This window comes from Hemicordylus capensis, chromosome 5 (genome assembly GCF_027244095.1).
Source record: "Hemicordylus capensis ecotype Gifberg chromosome 5, rHemCap1.1.pri, whole genome shotgun sequence".
Lineage (NCBI taxonomy): Eukaryota > Metazoa > Chordata > Lepidosauria > Squamata > Cordylidae > Hemicordylus > Hemicordylus capensis.
Window position 1 is genome coordinate 15,063,111 of NC_069661.1, and position 18,653 is coordinate 15,081,763.

At 43.4% G+C, this 18,653-nt stretch overlaps 1 protein-coding gene across 1 annotated transcript in view; it reads left to right on the forward strand.

Annotated features, from left to right (window-relative positions):
* CXCL13 (C-X-C motif chemokine ligand 13) overlaps window positions 1-17,924 on the forward strand; it is a 40,312-nt gene extending 22,388 nt beyond the window's left edge. Inside the window, exons 2-5 of the mRNA XM_053251847.1 lie at window positions 7,398-7,563; window positions 11,972-12,104; window positions 15,723-15,809; window positions 15,898-17,924. Of these exons, the coding sequence (XP_053107822.1) occupies window positions 7,398-7,563; window positions 11,972-12,104; window positions 15,723-15,809; window positions 15,898-15,919 (408 nt within the window). The 3' untranslated portion in view covers window positions 15,920-17,924. The remainder of the gene's footprint in view (window positions 1-7,397; window positions 7,564-11,971; window positions 12,105-15,722; window positions 15,810-15,897) is intronic.
* The last annotated feature ends 729 nt before the right edge of the window (window positions 17,925-18,653 follow it).

Sequence of the window (18,653 nt, forward strand, 5' to 3'; positions counted from 1 at the left end):
GCACGTTAAGGTCATCTGAGGAGGTCCATCTCTAGTTACCACCGGTGCGTCTGGTAGCGACTGAGGCAGGCCTTCTCTGTAGCTGCTCCTGGGCTACGGAATGCACTCCTGGCAGAAATCCATAATTTGCATTCATTACTGTCTTTCGGGAGAGCCCTTGTTTGGCCTGGCCTTCCAGGGTTTTTAAATTACTGTAAACTGTTTTAAATTGTTTTAAATGGTTGCCCTGGTTTTCTAGCGTTTTTTAGCTGTTTGAATGTTTAATTGGTTTTATTCTGTTTTTACAGTTTTGATTTTAATTGGTAACTGGTTTTAATTGTTTTTATTCTTTTGTAAACCGCCCTAAGCCATTTTAGAAGAGCGGTATATAAATCGAATAAATAAATAAATAGCAAAATATAAGAAACTGTTTCTCTCTCAACATGTTTTCCCTTTTAATCATTACTATTTTATTTTATTTTGCTTTGCGCTTGTAACATGCTCCCCCACCAAGTCTATTTTTGTATACTTGCTTCAGAATGAGGCTTTGCAAATCAGTTCACAAGAAACTCATTTTTAAAACTCGCTTGCCCATGAAATGATTGGTTATCTTTAAATTCTAAGAAATTGGGGTAACTCCATATATAACATTCTGCTGTCCTATTTGAAATCACATTGGTAACTTTTCTTTCTGTAGTGTATAGACACACACTCTGCTCTGTATGTGTGTATATATATATATATATATATATATATATATATATATATATATAGACATACACTATAGCTGCATATGATTTTTCCTTACATGAAATGTGGTCAATAGAAGAGATCAAACTGGATTGCTTGCTGCTGTGATAGGTGTAAAAAAGCTATTTGAACTTGCTTCTGAGTTTATATGCTTAGGATTGGAGTGTATGTGGCTAAGTCTCTCTCTCTCTCTCTCTCTCATATAGCGACATTGCTATATTGCTACTGAATATACAGACAGTGTTTAGCAGTGATTCGATTTCTGATTGGACTTTCCATACAACTTCAGATCATCCATGTACAGCAGATGGTTGATTTTACTTGATGTTTTAGATGTATGGTATCCGAGGCCTGTTTTCTTTAGTATTTGTGAAAGTGGAGTCATGGCAATTACAAACAACAGAGGGGATAGTGAGTTCCCTTGGAAAATACCTCTTCTAATGCTAACCTGTCCAAGTGTCTCACCATTCATTGTTAACTGTGTACTGGACATGCCCATTGCTTTTAAAATAAATATCTGAATGTTTTTGCTGACACCAGTTGTTTCTAAACATTTTAGTATCCATGTGTGAGGCAATGAGTCGAAGGCTTTCACTGATTTATTATTATTTCTTGTTTACACAGTCAGACAGGTGTTATTGACTGTTTTATCCAGACATCGAGTCCTTCCCAAGGACCTGGGATGGCTGAATTTTATTGTCAATGTTGTTGCTGTTGTTATAGATATCGTCACAGAATATAGGCTGTTCCCAGTAAAGTTGCTTTTTGTAATTGGCTGATGGTGATTTCTGTGGCCCCTATGGTGTTGTGGTGCTCTTCAAGGTCTTTTGGAACTGCACCAGGGCGCCAATTAACACTGGGATTATTATGGTCTTTTTCGGCCACAGCCTTTCAATTTCAATTTGTAGACCTTTGTATTTTGTTATTTTTTCTATTTCTTTTTCTTCTATTCTGCTATCCCCTGGTATTGCTATGTCGATTATTTTAACTTGTTTTTCTTTCACAGTTATATCTGGTGTATTGTGTGGCAGATGTTTGTCTGTTTGTAGTCGGAAGTCCCATAATATTTTTGCATCTTCATTTTCAACAACTTTATCAATTGTATGGTCCCAGCAGTTTTTGGCTACAGGTCGCTTATATTTTTTGCAGATGTTCCAGTGTATCATCCCTCCTACCTTGTCATGCCTTTGTTTGTAGTCAGTCTGTGCAATCTTTTTACAACAGCTGATTAGGTGGTCCACGGTTTCATCTGCTTCTTTACAAAGGCGGCACTTGCTGTTTGTTGTTGACTTTTCTACTTTTGCTCTTATTGCATTTGTTGTTGTTGTTGTTGTTGTTGTTGTTAGTATTATTATTATTATTTTACATTTTATATCCCGCTCTTCCTTCAAGGAGCCCAGAGCGGTGTACTACATACTTAGGTTTCTTCTCACAACAACCCTGTGAAGTAGGTCAGGCTGAGAGAGAAGTGACTGGCCCAGAGTCACCCAGCAAGTATCATGGCTGAATGAGGATTTGAACTCAGGTCTCCCCAGTCCTAGTCCATACATCACTTGACCTAACTGATAATGATTGTTCTTGTTTGACAACTTTGTTCTTTTTATTGTGGAAATACCTAAATAAAAAGTATTTTTTTTAAAAAAGAGGACAGCAATGAGACTGCTTGTGGGTTCAGAGCCCTGAAAAGTAAAAAGGTCCCATATTTCCCCCACCCAACAGTCCCGAAGGGGCTCACCATCAGAACACAGACCCAGCAGCTCCCGTTTCAAAACCTAATACCTTTTCACATAATTTTGCTTTCCTCTGGGTGGGACAGCAGGCCACTGGAAACTTACAGCATATGTGATAGATTTTTATTTCCTACTGTACATGCTGAGCCCAGAGAAACAGACAGCACTCGTCTGTAAAGCAGTATCAGTTCCCCAAAAAGTAAGTAGTATCCACTTTGAGGCTCCACTTCTCTGGTTCCTTCTTCCAGTAAGCTGTAAATTCCTGACTTGTTGTCATTGCTGGCTGCATCTCTCCAGACTAATCCTCTCCACCCCCACCTGCTGCAGAACAACCCTCTCGGTGCCAGGTTGGTGGGTGGGTGTGCTCTAGCTGCTGGTTGGCCCCCAAACGTAGTGGGCCATTGAAGAAACCTCTTCCAGATATTGGTTTCCGCCAAAGAAACATCAGCTGATCATCAGCAAGTAGTTAAGCATGCACATGATGGTCACTTGAAAGAGATTAGAATGCTTATTCTAGTTCTTTTTTCAAGGTTGGCATCAGGTTAGACCAGGCCATGGAATGAACACACACACACACACACACACACACACACACACACACACACACACGTGTACCTATGTAATTTTCTAGCCTGAATCAAGCCTTGGGGGGGGGTTCGGGGTGGGTGCCTCTGCCACAAGATAAGCATCATTCCAATACACGCGCGCACACACGCACACACACGCACAGACACACACACACACCATGTCACATGCAGTAAAGTAAACACCACATTTGCAGTATTTTCACACCACAATGTGCTCAAGGAAAGGAATATGCTCCACCTACTGACTTGCAGATACCACATTTTGCATTGACAATCCTGCTACTTAAATTAGCTGAATGCACTATATTTTATACACTCCAAAATATGTGGTACTACAGGAGAAGGAAGGGGTAAAATAAAAGGCAGACGAAAGAGAACAAGACTAAAGAGGACAGACTAGAGAGACAGATGAAAGAGAACAAGATTAGAGAGACAGACTAAAGAGGATTGGGGGAGCCCCAGGGGGTGTGGAGGCCCTGGACCTTCGCCCGGAAGTCCAGGGAAGAGAGCACTTCTGCACACACACACACACACACACACACACACACACACACACACACACACCATGGCACAGCAACACCCCAGTTTTCCTGACAGGCAGCAATGACTCCTTCCTCTGAAGGAGTCATTGACTCGTGGAGGGTGGGAAACAAACAGCTAGGGCCTTCGGTGACAATCGGCTCCCACCCTCAGAGGCCTGGAACAAAGAGGAGTTGTATTTGTTACCCCCACTGAGGAGCTGTTGACTCTGGGAATGATTCCTCCCAATCCCAACGAGCCAATGAGCTTTCTTCCCAGGCCCTGAAGGGAACAGAGAGAAAGCTAATTGGTCCGTGGGGAGGGGGAAGGAATGCCACACGATTCACTTGGCTTTCCTCCCACTCCCCACTGGGCGATGGGAGCAGCCCTTAGAGGCCCTGTGATGAAGTGGAGGCATCTGGGGGATGCTCACATTATATGAGGGTGCCCGATAGTGAGCAGCAAACTTGTGTTATCACAAAGAGTTCCGTGGGGTGGGTGGCTTTGGGTTCTGAGGTGGGGACTGGCAAGCCTGGGCCCAACTTGGCCCACTTCTGATGCCTGCCTTGCTTGGGCCAAACAGAAGGTCAACAAAAGCATTACAGTACTCTCTAGTACCATGTGGCTCTCTGTACATTGGAAAGAGCCAGGGCGGCATGTACCAGACGAAGAGTGGGGAGACCCAAGTTCCAGACCCCAGGCAGCCGTGAAGGACACTGAGTAACACTGGGCCACTCTCTTGCCACCCAAATATCATGCAGGCTTGGTGTGAGGAGGGGACTGAGGAGGAGGACCTTGTATGGTCCTCCACTCTCAGAAGTTGGGCTTCCATGGCAGGTGGGGTGGGGGTGGGGTTTGAGACAGGCAAAACTAAGGATTTGACCTCCCTTGAATTTGTGCCAACAGGGACAGCGGCAGGGATGGCAGCGGGAAGCAGAAATGGAAGTAAAGTGCAAAGAGGCCAGGAGGCAGGAGCTTCTGAGTTCCTCCCTGCTCAGCATCCAAATTCCTAAACTTTACAAAGAATGTGCTGCACGGATGTCTGGCAGCTGGCCCCCTGAATCCCTTCGCTAGGAATGTTTCAGGACATTCCTTTTTGTTCAGAGGGATGTACAGGAATGGCTGTAAGGAATGCTAACTGGGCATAGAGGCACCGTTTTAAGATGGTGATTCTCATTATTTCGCAGGGGGAGAGTAACTGGCCCTACCCACCCCCAGCACAGCATCCCTCCAGTGACTGTTGCTGGTGTCTATCGTGTTTCTTTTTAGGTTGTGAGCCTTTTGGGGACAGGGATCAGGGGTGTAGCTATAATTGAGCAGATAGGTTCAAAGAACCAGGCTGCCCCAACTCCTGCGGGGGCCCCCAGCTCCAGCCCTTCCTATTTTCTTCATTACCTCCCTCATTCCACCAGGCTGCCAGGGAGAGGGGAGAACATGGGCCCCCTCTCCCCTAGCTATACCCCTGACAGGGATCCATCTTATTTATTTATTTATTATTTCTCTCTATAAACCGCTTTGGAACCTTTTGTTGAAAAGTGGCATATAAATCTTTGTTGTTGTTGTTGTAAGGTTTCCTAGCAAAAACTGGCCATCATCCTCACACATTTCTACCATCGATCCCCATATATCACAACGTTGACCCTTTATAGGTTTGGACTGGCCCACAGGGCAACAGGGCATATTCCCGGTGTGCTCCACCCACAGAGCGCCCCTGCTCCCTGACTCCCACCCTCCTTACCCATTCTGCTCAAAACCCAGCACCCTCCCCACATACATTCCACCACCCTCTCTGGGCCCCCAGTCCAGCCCATTCTCTTTATACTTTCCTATAACACTTTTCAGTGTTTTGTTAGTGGAATTATTTTTTGAATCATTTTGAACAATGTTAATAATTTTAATGGAATACATTTGAATAATTCAAACAGTTTTGAAATCCTATGTCTTTGAGGAAGGTGTTTTTTTCAAGGAAAGGTTGGAGAGTGGCTAAGAATGATGGGAGTTGTAGTAAGTCCAACAGCAGATGGAGGAGGGCCAAAGTTGTGTAGCCCTGATTTAACCTCTACTAAACTGGGGGGGGTGACCTTTTTGGATGGACTTGTGCAGTTTTTGTGCAGTGCATTATGGGATTTGTGTGCTGCATTATGGTATTTTGCATTATGGGGTTTAAGGTGTCCCAGTCCCCAACCCTCCATGCTTCCTGGGGCAGGAGAGGATAGTCTGGACGCGTGGTACATGCACCCAACAATAGAGGAGCAGATCTGCGGGGAAGATAAATTTAAGCAGTCTTCCCAATCGCCCGCCCAGTAGCCCTCTCACTCAATCGTGAGAATGGGCTCCATTTTGAGTTAAATGTTGTTGAAATGTTTGTGCCAACATCTATCATATCTAACTTGTTTAACTTCTTACCGGTCTTTCAAATTCAATTGCTGTTTGGGCCCTTAAGAACACTCGCATGTTATATTAGCGTATCCACAAAGCTATCCATTTGGTTTCCACTCCCATTTTAACAGTTGATAAAACACACACACACCTCTCAGAACAATTGTGCTTGTTTGTTTGTTTGTTTGTTTTATTTGTTCAGTTTTTAGACCACCTTTCACAAGACATCCCAAGGCGGGTTACAAAAGTTAAAATACAATTTAACTCCGTAAGAAGAAGAAGAAGTAGAAGATTTGTATACTGCCTTTCAAGTAAAGTCCCCAAAGTGGTTTACATAGTAAATAAAATGTGCCGTCAAGTCAGTTTCAACTCCTGGCGCCCACAGAGCCCTGAGGTTTTCTTTGGTAGAATACAAGAGGGGTTTACCATTGTCTCCTCCTGCACAGTATGATGCATTTCAGCATCTTCCTATATTGCTGCTGCCTGATATAGTAGCAGCGAGGATTTAAACAGCTTAGGCCTTGGGTATCTAGGAGAGCGTCTTCTTCGCTACAAGCCCCACCGCCCGTTGAGGTCATCTGAGGAGGTCCGTCTCCAGTTACCGGCACCAACCCGTTTGGTGGCTACACAGAGATGGCCTTCTCAGTTGCTGCCCCAAGGTTGTGGAATGCGCTCCCTGCTGAGATACGATCCTCCCCATCTCTGGCAATTTAAAAAACACACACGTGAAAACCCATCTTTTCGCCCAAGCTTTCTCAGCTTCCTAATTTTTTTAGGTTTTTATCTCTGGTTTATTTTAAAATTGTTAAATTGTTTTAAGTTTTTAACTTGCTTTATGCTATTGTTAACTGCCCAGAGATGAAAGTTTGGGGTGGTGCACAAATTTAATAAATAAATAAAAGACAAGTCAATTCATCCAATTAATTTAAATGACTACTTAGTATGGATGTGAGCCAGTGACTGGAGTAGCCTGTCTCCTTAACTTAACTTTGTGTTTTAATGTATATATCCGTATACATGCACATACACTAATTTAAATGTCCCTGTTATGAGATATGCTACTCCAGTCACTGACTCATAATTCTAACAAAATCTCTGGGCTAGCTGAGTTGAGGGTTTGTGGCAGAACAGAGGGCCTTGTTTTAAAAGGTCGGGGAACCCCGGCTCAATATATGTAACCATATACATGGTGGTTATATAAAGAATAGGTAACAAGTATGTAGTCAATCGTAGGGTGTTTTACTTCATTTGCATAGCTATTTTCTGCCTACTTATTTGCCTAGCTTCACAATTTTGACAATGCTAAACTGCTTGAATCTGCGGTGCTGATTATGCTAATGGCAAACTCAGCACTGAAAATTTTGGAGGGGGATGTATGTGGAACTGATGATGCAACTTCACATATATGATCTTTAAATATAGTTCCTTGTTTGTTGGCATCACGTGACTCTAGGAAATAAATAGCAGCCTCTTGGCCAGCAGGAATCCAGGCAGGCAAGTGTCTGAGGCGAAACTCCCTCTTGACAACTTAGTGCTGCTGAGGACTGAGGCCAGAATGGGACCCCGCCATCTCCTCCCGCTGTTCGCTCTGCTGGTTGCCTGCCACATCAGCGTTGCAAGTAAGTACCACTGTGGGGGTTCCTCTTGCTGACCTTTTCCCACTCAGATGGACGTGCCTGGGAAGGGTGTCATTGTGCTTGCCACTCTTAGGCACACCTCAGCGCTTTCCCACAGGATTCGTGAGTGCATCATCAGGGCCTTCTGCTTGTCTGGAGCAAATAGGGTTAGCTATATTGTCAGCTGGTCAGCGCAAGTTTGGAAACTGCTCAAGGAGAAATTGCACGCACCTACAGCACAATCTGCCCTGCTCTCCTGCCTTTAACTCAGCTTGGCGTTATAAGATCAGCAGGGACTTTTACACACAGCAGGCTTTACTGCAAGTTTACTGGGAGGTTTTATTGCGTACTCAAAAGTCCCCCAAAACTGACGCCATTAGTGGATTCTTGTACCCCAGATAGAAACTGGGCTACACTCTTAATGTGCAGTGAAAACCCTGAATTGTGTGTGAACTGCTCCCCGATAATTTGCAGGTACTTTGGGTAAATCTGACTGATATGTGAACGCACCACCTCCATTCCAGAGGAGATGTGAGTTAAAGGGCTTTGAAAGCCCCATGTGAAAAATTTCCAGGGCATTTTCCACACAGGGCTTTTAGATCACTTCTCCTTCAGAATGGAGGGTGTGCATTCACACATTGGCCAGATTTACCCTGAAGTCCCTGAGAGCTATTGGGGAGCACTTTACACACACTTCATGTTTTTCATTGCATGTTAGAGTGTAGCCCAATTTATATCCAGGATTTTTTAAAAATCCACTTTTTGCCTCAGTTTTTTGAGGCAGCTCCAAATTCGAAGTAAAGCCTCACAGTAAACTCATGTGTGAAAAACACCCAGGTGATGCTTTTTGAAACACATCTGCTCACAGGCTGGAGAGCCAGTCTTGTGGTAGTGAGCATGAATTGCCCTCTTTGCTAAGCAGGGTTTGCCTTGGTTTGTATTTGGATGGATGACTACATGTGAGAACTGTCTGCTGTGGTAAGGTATTCCCATTAGACTAGAATGGAGCCATAACTCACTGGTAGAGCATCTGCTTTGCATGCAGAAGGTCCCAGGTTCAATCCTTGTCCTCTCCAGGTAGAGCTGAAAGGGACTCCTACCTCAAAGCTTGGAGAAGTCACTACCAATCAGTGTAGACCAGGGATTCTCAATGTGTGGGTCCCCAGATGTAATTGAACTTCAACTCCCATAATTCCCAACCAAAGGCCACTGGGGCTGGGGATTATGGGAGCTGAAGTCCAATAACATCTGGGGACCCACACATTGAGAAACCCTGGTGTAGACAATACTGAGCTAGATGGACCAGTGGTCTGACTCAGTAGAAGGCAGCTTCCTATGTTCCTAAGGTCTGCACATCAAGGTGGAAGGCACAGCTTCAGTAACCTGTTAAAAATAGGCAACCCTAGAGGTGGTGGGAGAATAGAATTTAATCTTTTGTTTTGTTTATTTAAAAATATTTATACCCTGCCCCTCCAGGGCACTACTGCTCGGGGCGGCTCACAACAATATGATAGATACAAGATACAATAAAAGTAATAAATTTACTAAATTAAACCAAAAGGTTGTCAGATTAAAAACCACAATCATTATTCGTTTCAAATTAAAGGTTATTTTAAAAGCTAAAAACTGAAAATTATAAAAATCTAAAGAACCTAACAGATATGACCAAAAAAAGGAGCATTGAAAAGCCTCCTTAAAAAGGTGCATTTTAAGTTCTTTTTAAAAAACACTGAGGGAGGGAGCATGGCGAAGCTCTTCAGGGAGGATGTTCCAAAGCCGAGGGGCCACAGCCAAAAAGGCCCTGTCTTTGGTCCCCACCAACCGGATCTCTGTTAGTGGCGGGCCCATGAGCAGGGCCTGAAATGATGAGCGGAGGGCCATGGCAGATTCATATGGGCGAATGTGATCCGACAGGTACCCTGGCCCTAAGCCATGTTGTGTTTTAAAGGTCAATACCAGCACCTTGAATCTAGCCCAGAAATGGACCAGTAGCCAATGAAGCTGACGCAGGATGGGTGTAATACTCGTGAAGTGACTTGCACCCATGAGCATCCTTGCGGTAGCATTCTGAACCAGCTGAAGCTTCCGAACAGTCTTCAAGGGCAGCCCCATGTAGAGCACATTGCAGTAGTATCTCTAGCAGTGATGCAACAAGATGCAACTTTTCCTCATTACTGCATGTCTCTCCTGGGAAAAATTGGACCTGTTGCATTCTGTATGCCATCCATTTATTAAAAACCTAGGCAGAAAGAAAGCTATGAGCCCTCTTGGGGAATGTGTCCTGTAATGCATTAGGAAGCACCGTCTTGAGTTTTTGTTCTGCTAACTGAGCAAAGAGGCACCTTTTAAAAGTTGTGATTCTCTTTATTGAGCAGGGGGAGAGCAGCTGGCCCTATCCAGCCCCAGCACAGCATCCCTCTAGACAGTGGCTGTTACTGCTGTCTATCTTTTGTTTTCTTTTTAGATCGTGAGCCCTTTGGGGGACAGGGAGCCATTTTATTTATGTATTTGTATCTATGCACACCACTTTGGGAACTTTTGTTGAAAAGGGGTATATAAATATTTTCTGTATTCATAATTTGCAGTAAAAGGGATGACTATGATAATAATCAGTGCCCCTTCATATTTTGTATCTATTAGGTGGTGAAAGCTGGAAATGTTCTCTATGTAGTTTATTTACTTCACTTATTTATTATCAGATTTGTATGCCACCTTTCAGTAAAAAAATCCCAAGGTGGTTTACAGTATCTTTGTTTATATTACACACTAAACAATACCAATACTACATTTCTGTATTAAAAATAGTACAGATCTATTGAAAACACACACAGTAAAATAACAAAACACAACAATATCTCGAGCAGCAGCACAGAACATAATGCTCATCTAAAAGCCTGAGTTAAAAACCCATATTTTATTTGCTTTCTAAAAGCCATAATATATCATATAATAATGTCTTCCACTTTGTATGCCACGGCCCAGGGGAAAAAAAAATGCAAATCCAACTCTGATAAACTTGCTACAATTATATTTCTGGTTAAAAGCAGCTTTAAAGCGGCAGGTTTCTTGAATTTGCATCATAGATGCCTGTTCTGTTTTCTCATTTATTTATTTTTTTTGTTTGTTTGTTTTCTATTCTTTTGGCTGGTTGCTGACAAATTAAGGAAGAAGGAAAAAGCATCTTGTTACATTATAGCCTCAAAACATGAAGGAAAATAGGAAGCAAAAGTCATGAACTTCCCAAACTAGGTCAATATTCAAAGGCAAGAAAGTCAATTCAAGTGCTAGAAGCACTGTCAAAGAGCTCTTAAAGTGAGAAAATTCCTCCTGGTGTCTAGCCTGAATCTGCTTCCTTGTAATTTCAAGAGCAATATTTTACGCTGTGGTGCCTGGTGCTTTAAATAGTACCCCAATGATCCTTAAGACTATGTTTTGCCACTTTTTAAAAAAAGTCTGTTGAGTAGAGGTGTGCACAGATTGGGTGACACGGTTCACTCCAAATTTGGCTTGAATTTGGGGCAAACCAAGGGACCCCAAACTGGTTCAGTTAAACCCATCAGCTGGGCTGGTCGGGTTAACGAACCGGCTTGAACTGGTTCAAAATGGTTAGTGATCAAACCACTTGAACTGGCCCGGTTTGCAGTGGGCTGGTTCACCATCGAGCCAGTCTGTGCACACCCTTACTGTTAAGCCATGAAGAGATGCGTTGCAAAACTTACCTGAAATATTCCTAAGGATGCTGTCAAACTTTGATAACGGGATCATTAATTTTCAGCTGCTAGATGTTCTATATGTTCATGTATTAGAATATTCTGCCACTGGATTTTGAATCATACATTGGAAAAGATGTTATATGAGGGCACTAATGGTATCTCAGTCACCTTAAGGGGCACAGCAGGGAAATGCTTGACTAACAAGCAGAAGGAGGACAGTTTGAATCCCTGCTGCTACTATGTTGGGCAGCAGCGATATAGGAAGGTGCTGAAAGGTATCATCTCATAGTGCATGGGAGGAGGCAATGGTCAACCCCTCTTGTATTCTACCAAAGAAAACCACAGGGCTCTGTGGGCGCCAGGAGTCGACACTGACTTGATGGCACATTTTACCTTTTAATGGTATTCCCTGTCACCTATGAAAGAAAATGTGTATAACGTCCCCAAGACTCCCTGCTCTCCTAAGTGACATCTATTGAAATGGAGGGGTGTATGTGATTTAGCAGCCTCATGAAGTCATATAACATGTTCTGCATTGCTAGATGTCTCCAAGGAGAGGGAGAGACCAAGGCACAGGGCTGCTGTTTTCAATGGCAGCCTTGCACCTATTTTAATGTCTGGTCCCAGCTGTGTATATCTTCGAAATGCCTTTACATAAACCTATCTTGAGCCCTCTCATCTGCTTCTGGACCCCACAGCTATCCTTACGGTTTCGGAGTCACATATAGGCTGCCAGTGTAGAAAAGAAACATCTTCCTTCATTCCTTCTGAAAGACATAAAAGCGTCATGATCATCCCAGCTGGAATCAGTTGCAGCAAGATGGAAATCATGTAAGTGACTGAGCTGTCTTCTCCACAGCAGGGCTCCAAAATGGGTTCCCATTTCCCTGCACTGAGCACCTCTCTTCTTCCTTTCATTTTGTTTGTATCATCGGGCATGCAAATAATGCCTGCAAGTGTTCTGAGCAAACCGCATGGGCTAAAGTGGCTAAAGTGAGTAAGCCAGCTCGAAATCAACGGAACGGCCTGGTGGCTATAACTAACTCGAATCCCATTGCTCTGCATATCTCTCCCATTTTCTCTCTACAAGGCACTGTGTTAATCTTTTTCATCCCTTGGACCCCCAACAATTTTATTTTGATCCTTAAGGAGAAACAGTGATGATCTAACCCTACCCTTGTTAGGCATATTCCAGATGGTGATTTACTCTTGCTTCACTACGATTAGGAGCGGGGAGAGAGTCCAGACAAGGAAGGGGTTTACAGCCCCTTCCATATGGCAACAGCAATGGCTTGTTCATACAGCCAACAGCATTATTCAGCTCCCCTCACCCCACCCCACCATTACGACTGCCCTTAATGCATAATATAAGCAGCTTTTGAAAGTTGTGCGTTGGAAGACTGTTGAAAACAGTAATGTGGGATACGCTGGCATTTTTGCAGAACTGTGTGGAGAGATCCGCAAGATGAAAGGTGAGATGGAGGCATGGCTATAACTGTCTGGGAGTGACTTTGGGGAGTGTACCCTCCACCTGCCACCCCTCTCCATTCTGCTTCTGGGCAGACTGGCTTCCTGTGCCCTGCAGTCTACGTCCAGTCCAGAGTTCAATATAATATGCATGAAAGAATGAATGAATGAATGAATGAATGAATTTCCAGGTATTCTAGTGCTGTCACAGCCGTGCACAGAAGAATGGGAAGGTATCCAGCTACTGCAAAACCCATAGTAGGTTTCATGCGCTGTAGAGATGCAGGGGGTGGGGAGATTTTATGCTAAGTACACACAATAAGCAGAGTTGGGTGCGGGGTCTGGTGTGTGTGTGTGTGTGTGTGTGTGTGTGTGTGTGTGTCGGGAAGCCTGTGCTCCCTTCCAGTTGGTTCTCTTTGGTATAGATATAGATGCTATAGGCCTTGCTAACTGAGCAAAGAAGAGACACCTTTAAAAGTGGTGGTTCTCTTATATTTAGCAGGGGAAGAACAACTGGCCCTATCCAACCCCAACACAGCATCCCTCCAGTGGCTGTTGCTGGTGTCTGCCTTATTTTTCTTTTTAGATTGTGGGCCCTTTGGGGCCAGGGGACCATCTTATTGATGTATTATTTATTTTTCTATGTAAACCGTTCTGAGAACTTTGGTTGAAGAGCGGTCTATAAATATTCATTGTAGTGGTGTAGTAGATATAGATATATCTCCATGGTGTTCTTGTGCAAGCACATCAGTACATCAGAGTCACCCAGCAATTTTTCCCTCCATAAAGGGAGAAAGAAGTAACAACCGTTCCGTGGTGTTTGTGGAGGGGACGTGCATGGTGCTCTGCTGTCCCACAAGACCTCACTTTCAGTGAGGTGGTGATGTGGCAAATCATCCTATTGCTCTAGTGTTCTGGTGTTGCTGCACAAGAACGCCATCAAAAAATTATGTTAAAAAAATCATAAATTCTCCAGGCGACAATAGGAATGGAAAGTGCTTCTATTCCAGCGGGAAGCTTCCATCCCATCCCATTCCATTCCATCCCATTCCAGCGGGAAGCTTTTTCAACCCTGCCCCCGCTCCCAGTGAGACAGCAAAATGTGGTTTGTTGCAATTGCTCCCTTACAGTAGCTGGAGCTTCCAATTGATCTAATGTGCAGCTATTGTTGTACAAGAAATCCAGGGAAATATTTGTTTTAAACAGGTAGAAAATTACTTTTGACGCACCACACACAGACACACTCACACGCCCCCCACTCTGTTCACTAACTGGACACAGGAGAATGAGCTAATTGGAAGCAGGTCGGGCGGGCATGCCTCCTCTACAACCCTATTGGCCAGAAATGGCCAGGACTGACAAGGGGAAGCCTCCTGTATGAACAAACTGAAGGAAGATTAGAAAAATGTAATTAAGCATAATAAAAGGAAGCAATGTGTATGAACCACATTGACTCCGATTTATACTTATACGTGCTTTATATATTCTCGTTCAAACTTACAACACTTCCTCCCACAGCAAAGCCCCCAATCCGGAAAAAGGCCATGTTCTTCAGTGTGTTACATAGGAACATAGGAAGCTGCCATATACTGAGTCAGACCATTGGTCTATCTAGCTCAGTATTGTCTTCACAGACTGGCAACGGCTTCTCCAAGATTGCAGGCAGGAGTCTCTCTCAGCCCTATCTTGGCGATGCTGCCAGCGAGGGGACTTGGAACCTTCTGCTCTTCCCAGAGCGGCTCCATCCCCTGAGGGGAATACCTTACAGTGGCTCACACTTCTAGTCTCCCATGCATATGCAACCAGGGCAGACCCTGCTTAGCTAAGGGGACAAGTCATGCTTGCTACCAAAAGACCAGCTCTCCTCTTCTCCTCCATAGGAGCTGCACTTATATCTGTTGCATCAGAAACTGGCTGGGCCCTACTAGATCAGACCATTTTATCAAGCATCTTGCCTCTAACTGGCCACAAGACCAGCTGTTGATCTAAGTATTCTTCCCATGTTTTTCATGTATTTTCTATAGGCATTCACATCCCCTTCTCAGGTAGTGGTAAGGTGCTCTGATGCCTGCTTTTTTACATTAAAAAACCCAACAACTCTGATGGAGTCTTCCCATTCTTTCAGCCGTTAGTCTGAACCCTTTCCATCAGGTCTGTCAACATCTGGTGGGGGGAAATCCAGTTATTTTGATGAGATCGGGTGCATCTTGGAAGCAACCGGTCCCCCAGGCTGTGGAAAGTCTACTGTAGAAATATTATCCAAACACCTTGGTATCCTGGTGCAAGAATGGATAAATCTTATAAAGTTAGACTTCAGGAAAGATTATTTCCAAGATTATTTGAACTATGAACTGGATTTTCAGATACTTCTTTATCAGCACCAGATCACTCTCTTTGATTAGTTCCTATTATGAGCAAACACTTAGATGGCTTTAAAAGGGACTTAGGCAAAGTCATGGAGGACAGGTCTATCTATCAATGGCTACTAGTTTTGATGACTATAGACCAGGGATTCTCAACGTTGGTTCCCCAGATGTTATTGGACTTCAATTCCCATAATCCCCAACCAAAGGCCACTGCAACTGGGGATTATGGAAGTTGAAGTCCAATAACATCTGGGAACCCAATGTTGAGAATCCCTGCTATAGACCACCTCCAGGCTCAGAGGCAGGATGCTTCTGAAAACCAGTTGCAGGGGAGCAACAGCAGGAGAGAGGGCACGCCTTCATCTCTTGCCTATGGGCTTCCCAAAGGCATCTGGTGGGCCACTGTGTGGGGAACAGGATCCTGGACTAGTTGGGCCTTGGGCCTGATCCAGCAGGGATGTTCTTATAGGTCTGCAGTTCATCTCAACAAATTAGCACTCTTCTTCTGATGTTGTAAAGATGTATTTATTGTTGAGTCTTCCAGATCAGACTTTGTGTCTCACGCAAATGGCTGACTGAAGTATCTTTGACATCTTCAAACCTGTTTGTTTTACAGAATCACATTAAAAAAGGCAGACAAGAGAGTCTGCATTAAGCCCAACACAAGATGGTTACAGGATATGATAAAGAGACTGCAAAGCATGTAAGTTCAAACTAATCTCCCATTTCCCACCTTCCTGATAGTGGGGCATATTTTTTCCTATTTACTCTCATTTTTGTCTTTCCTACAGAAATACACCTTCCTCCTTCTGAAATAAACTGAAGTGTGAAATGACATTGGAAAGCAAATGGTGGATGATATGGAACTCACAGACGTGAAATGCAACGTAATTCTTTCTGCTTGGATTCTAATAACCTAGAGAGGAAATACCCTCATCTTGTTTGATTCCTAAACCATTAACATCCAATATAGGCTGGATCCATACATATGAAAATCTGTAGTTACATATGTACATTCAGCCTGCACTTTTTCCTGAGACCTACAGGAACAGTGTTATATTTACATTTGTAAATAAGATTGGGGGGGTAGCCGTCTACCCTTTACTCCACTCTCCTGAATCCCAAAGGTTGGAAGGAAAAATGTTTAGGTGCCATCATACAGTCTTCTTTAATATAAGGGTGAATGTTGGAACTGTTTCTTTCCCTCTTCTGGGCATCTCTGACAACTTTTAAAAAGTCCTTAAAGATGCATCTGTTCACCCAGGCTTTTAACTGATATTGTTTTGATTGTTTCAGTGTTGTTTTTAGAATATTGTTTTAAAAAATTAAATTGTTGTGTTTTAAATTTCTTGTTTTTGTTTTTAACTAATGTTTAACTTTTGTTTTTATCTTGTAAACCGCCCAGAGATATAAGTTTTGGGAGGTATAAAAATATGTTAAATAAATAAATAAATAAATAAATAGAAAAGGCTACTAAGAGAAAGAATAGGGATTTGTGTGGAAGCCACTTTTTTTGCCAGAGGCCACCAGGCCAGTGGTTATAGGTAAAGGAGAGTAAGTGCCAGACATCATGTGGCCGCACTTGGGAAAGTGGCCACTTGTATCTACCTCTGTGCAAAGCAATTCCTAACACAGCCTCCTCTTCTCTATCTACTAGCAGAGTCAAATGCAGTATCAATACTATACCACTGGAGGCAGTGGGGAGCTATCTCAAGCAGTGTTCCCATTGCTGTCGCTTTCATAAAACCTGTTCCACTAGCTCCCAACAGACCCTGATATATTCCAACTTCAGTGCAAATTTCCGTGGGGAAAAAGCTTGGGGAATCCACACAAAGCAGAGACCACGGTTTATTCTTAGCCCCATCTGCAGGCAAGCTGCGAAACAACTGTGAATGAACTTTCTTCACACTCCTGTTATTCCAGCTTGAAAAAAGCCAGCTCTTTCACTGTTGTTTCATGTATTGCAGCCAATTGCCAGCAGATGGCACTAAGAATATATCAGGCAACTTCTTTCTTCATCAGGCAGAGTCTCCACGGTTTTTTCCATGGCAATTTGCACTAATGTTGAATTCTTTCAGCACCTGGAAAGACCCACTGCCAAGGCATGGCTTCTTTTGCAAAGAATCCTGGAAATTGCAGTGTTGGGGGTGGGTTTTCAGAAGACGTTGCAAAGTCTAACTACAGCAATATGCCCCCAATATTAGAATGTGGAAACGTGTCAAATTGTTACGAAGTGTGTGCACAGGGGGCAGGTGTTGGGCAAAATCAGAACTGCAGTTGGGTCCGGGAACTGCAGTTCCAATAATTCAAACAACCTGGGGACCCAACTGGAGGTGAGTTCACCTCTGGGTTGGCATTATGTGTGAAGGCGGCCCTAGATTCTGTTTGGCGACTTGTGTTCTTAAATGTGGGGTTGCTGCTGTCAGATGTAGCTACTTCCCAGGATTATTGCTCCCACAATTCCTAGGTTGGGGACTATGATAATTCAGCCTGTTTGATTTAGGCCAACGAGGTAAGGGAAACATCTTTTAAAATATGAGAATCTTTTTAATTTTTTCTTAAATAGTACAGGAGCAGCAACTGTAAAGATTAAAACCTCCAAGCAATAATATAGACATTCACTTGTAAGCTTTACCCAATGTTTTTCCTTATGTTGGCACATACAAAATCATCTAAGCTCTTAACTTCTAGCTGGAATTCCACACCGTTTTAAGAAAGCATTTGTGCTGTTAGAATGTGAAGTCGAACTTGATTTGTCTTTGGTTACAATATGTTTGTGCACCTAAAAGTCAAGCAATAAAATGGTCCTTTTCACTTTGCAATGTGTGCTTTGTCACTGGGTTTTTGAGGAATGCTAGATGTTGACACTCATTCAACCATGAGATAGCACTCACGGTAGCAATGGAAGGGCTGGATAGGGGAAGCATTGCATTTTGCTAGCAACCCAAAGTTCTGTTTTTAACCACAGGGGAAACCCTGTAACTGGGCAAAGAAGTCATCTTGGAGACTGCATTATGAAAGGCCAGGATCTAAATATATAAAGCAAGCCACAACTTGAGGGAAATAGAGTGTCTGTTTAACTATCACTACCATTCTGTCCCTCCCTCTTCTGATCTGTAGTTCTGTGGGTGGGAATTGGGGATTTCTCTCTCACACAGCTTGCCCTGAAAAATTTCGTATTTTGTATTTGTATCGCGCATTTTGATGTGCAAAGCGCTCCACATCATGTATTATCTTGATGTAATCCCTACAACAAATCTGTAAAGTGAATAAGTGGTAGTATCCCCCATGTTGCAATTGAGACCAAGACTTGCCTAAAGCAGTGTTTCTCAATGTTTTTGGTGTCATGGACTGCCTGGAAATGAGCTCCGGAGAGCTTCGGGTGGCCCGCACCGGCCCAGAATTGGTTTTTTGGGGGGTGATTTTTATTAGTGATGCCTCATGGACCAGTACCCAATGCCTCACGGACTGGCACCGGTCCACAGACCGGTGGTTGAGAAACACTAGCCTAAAGTACCTGGTGAATTCATAGCAAGATTCAAACTAG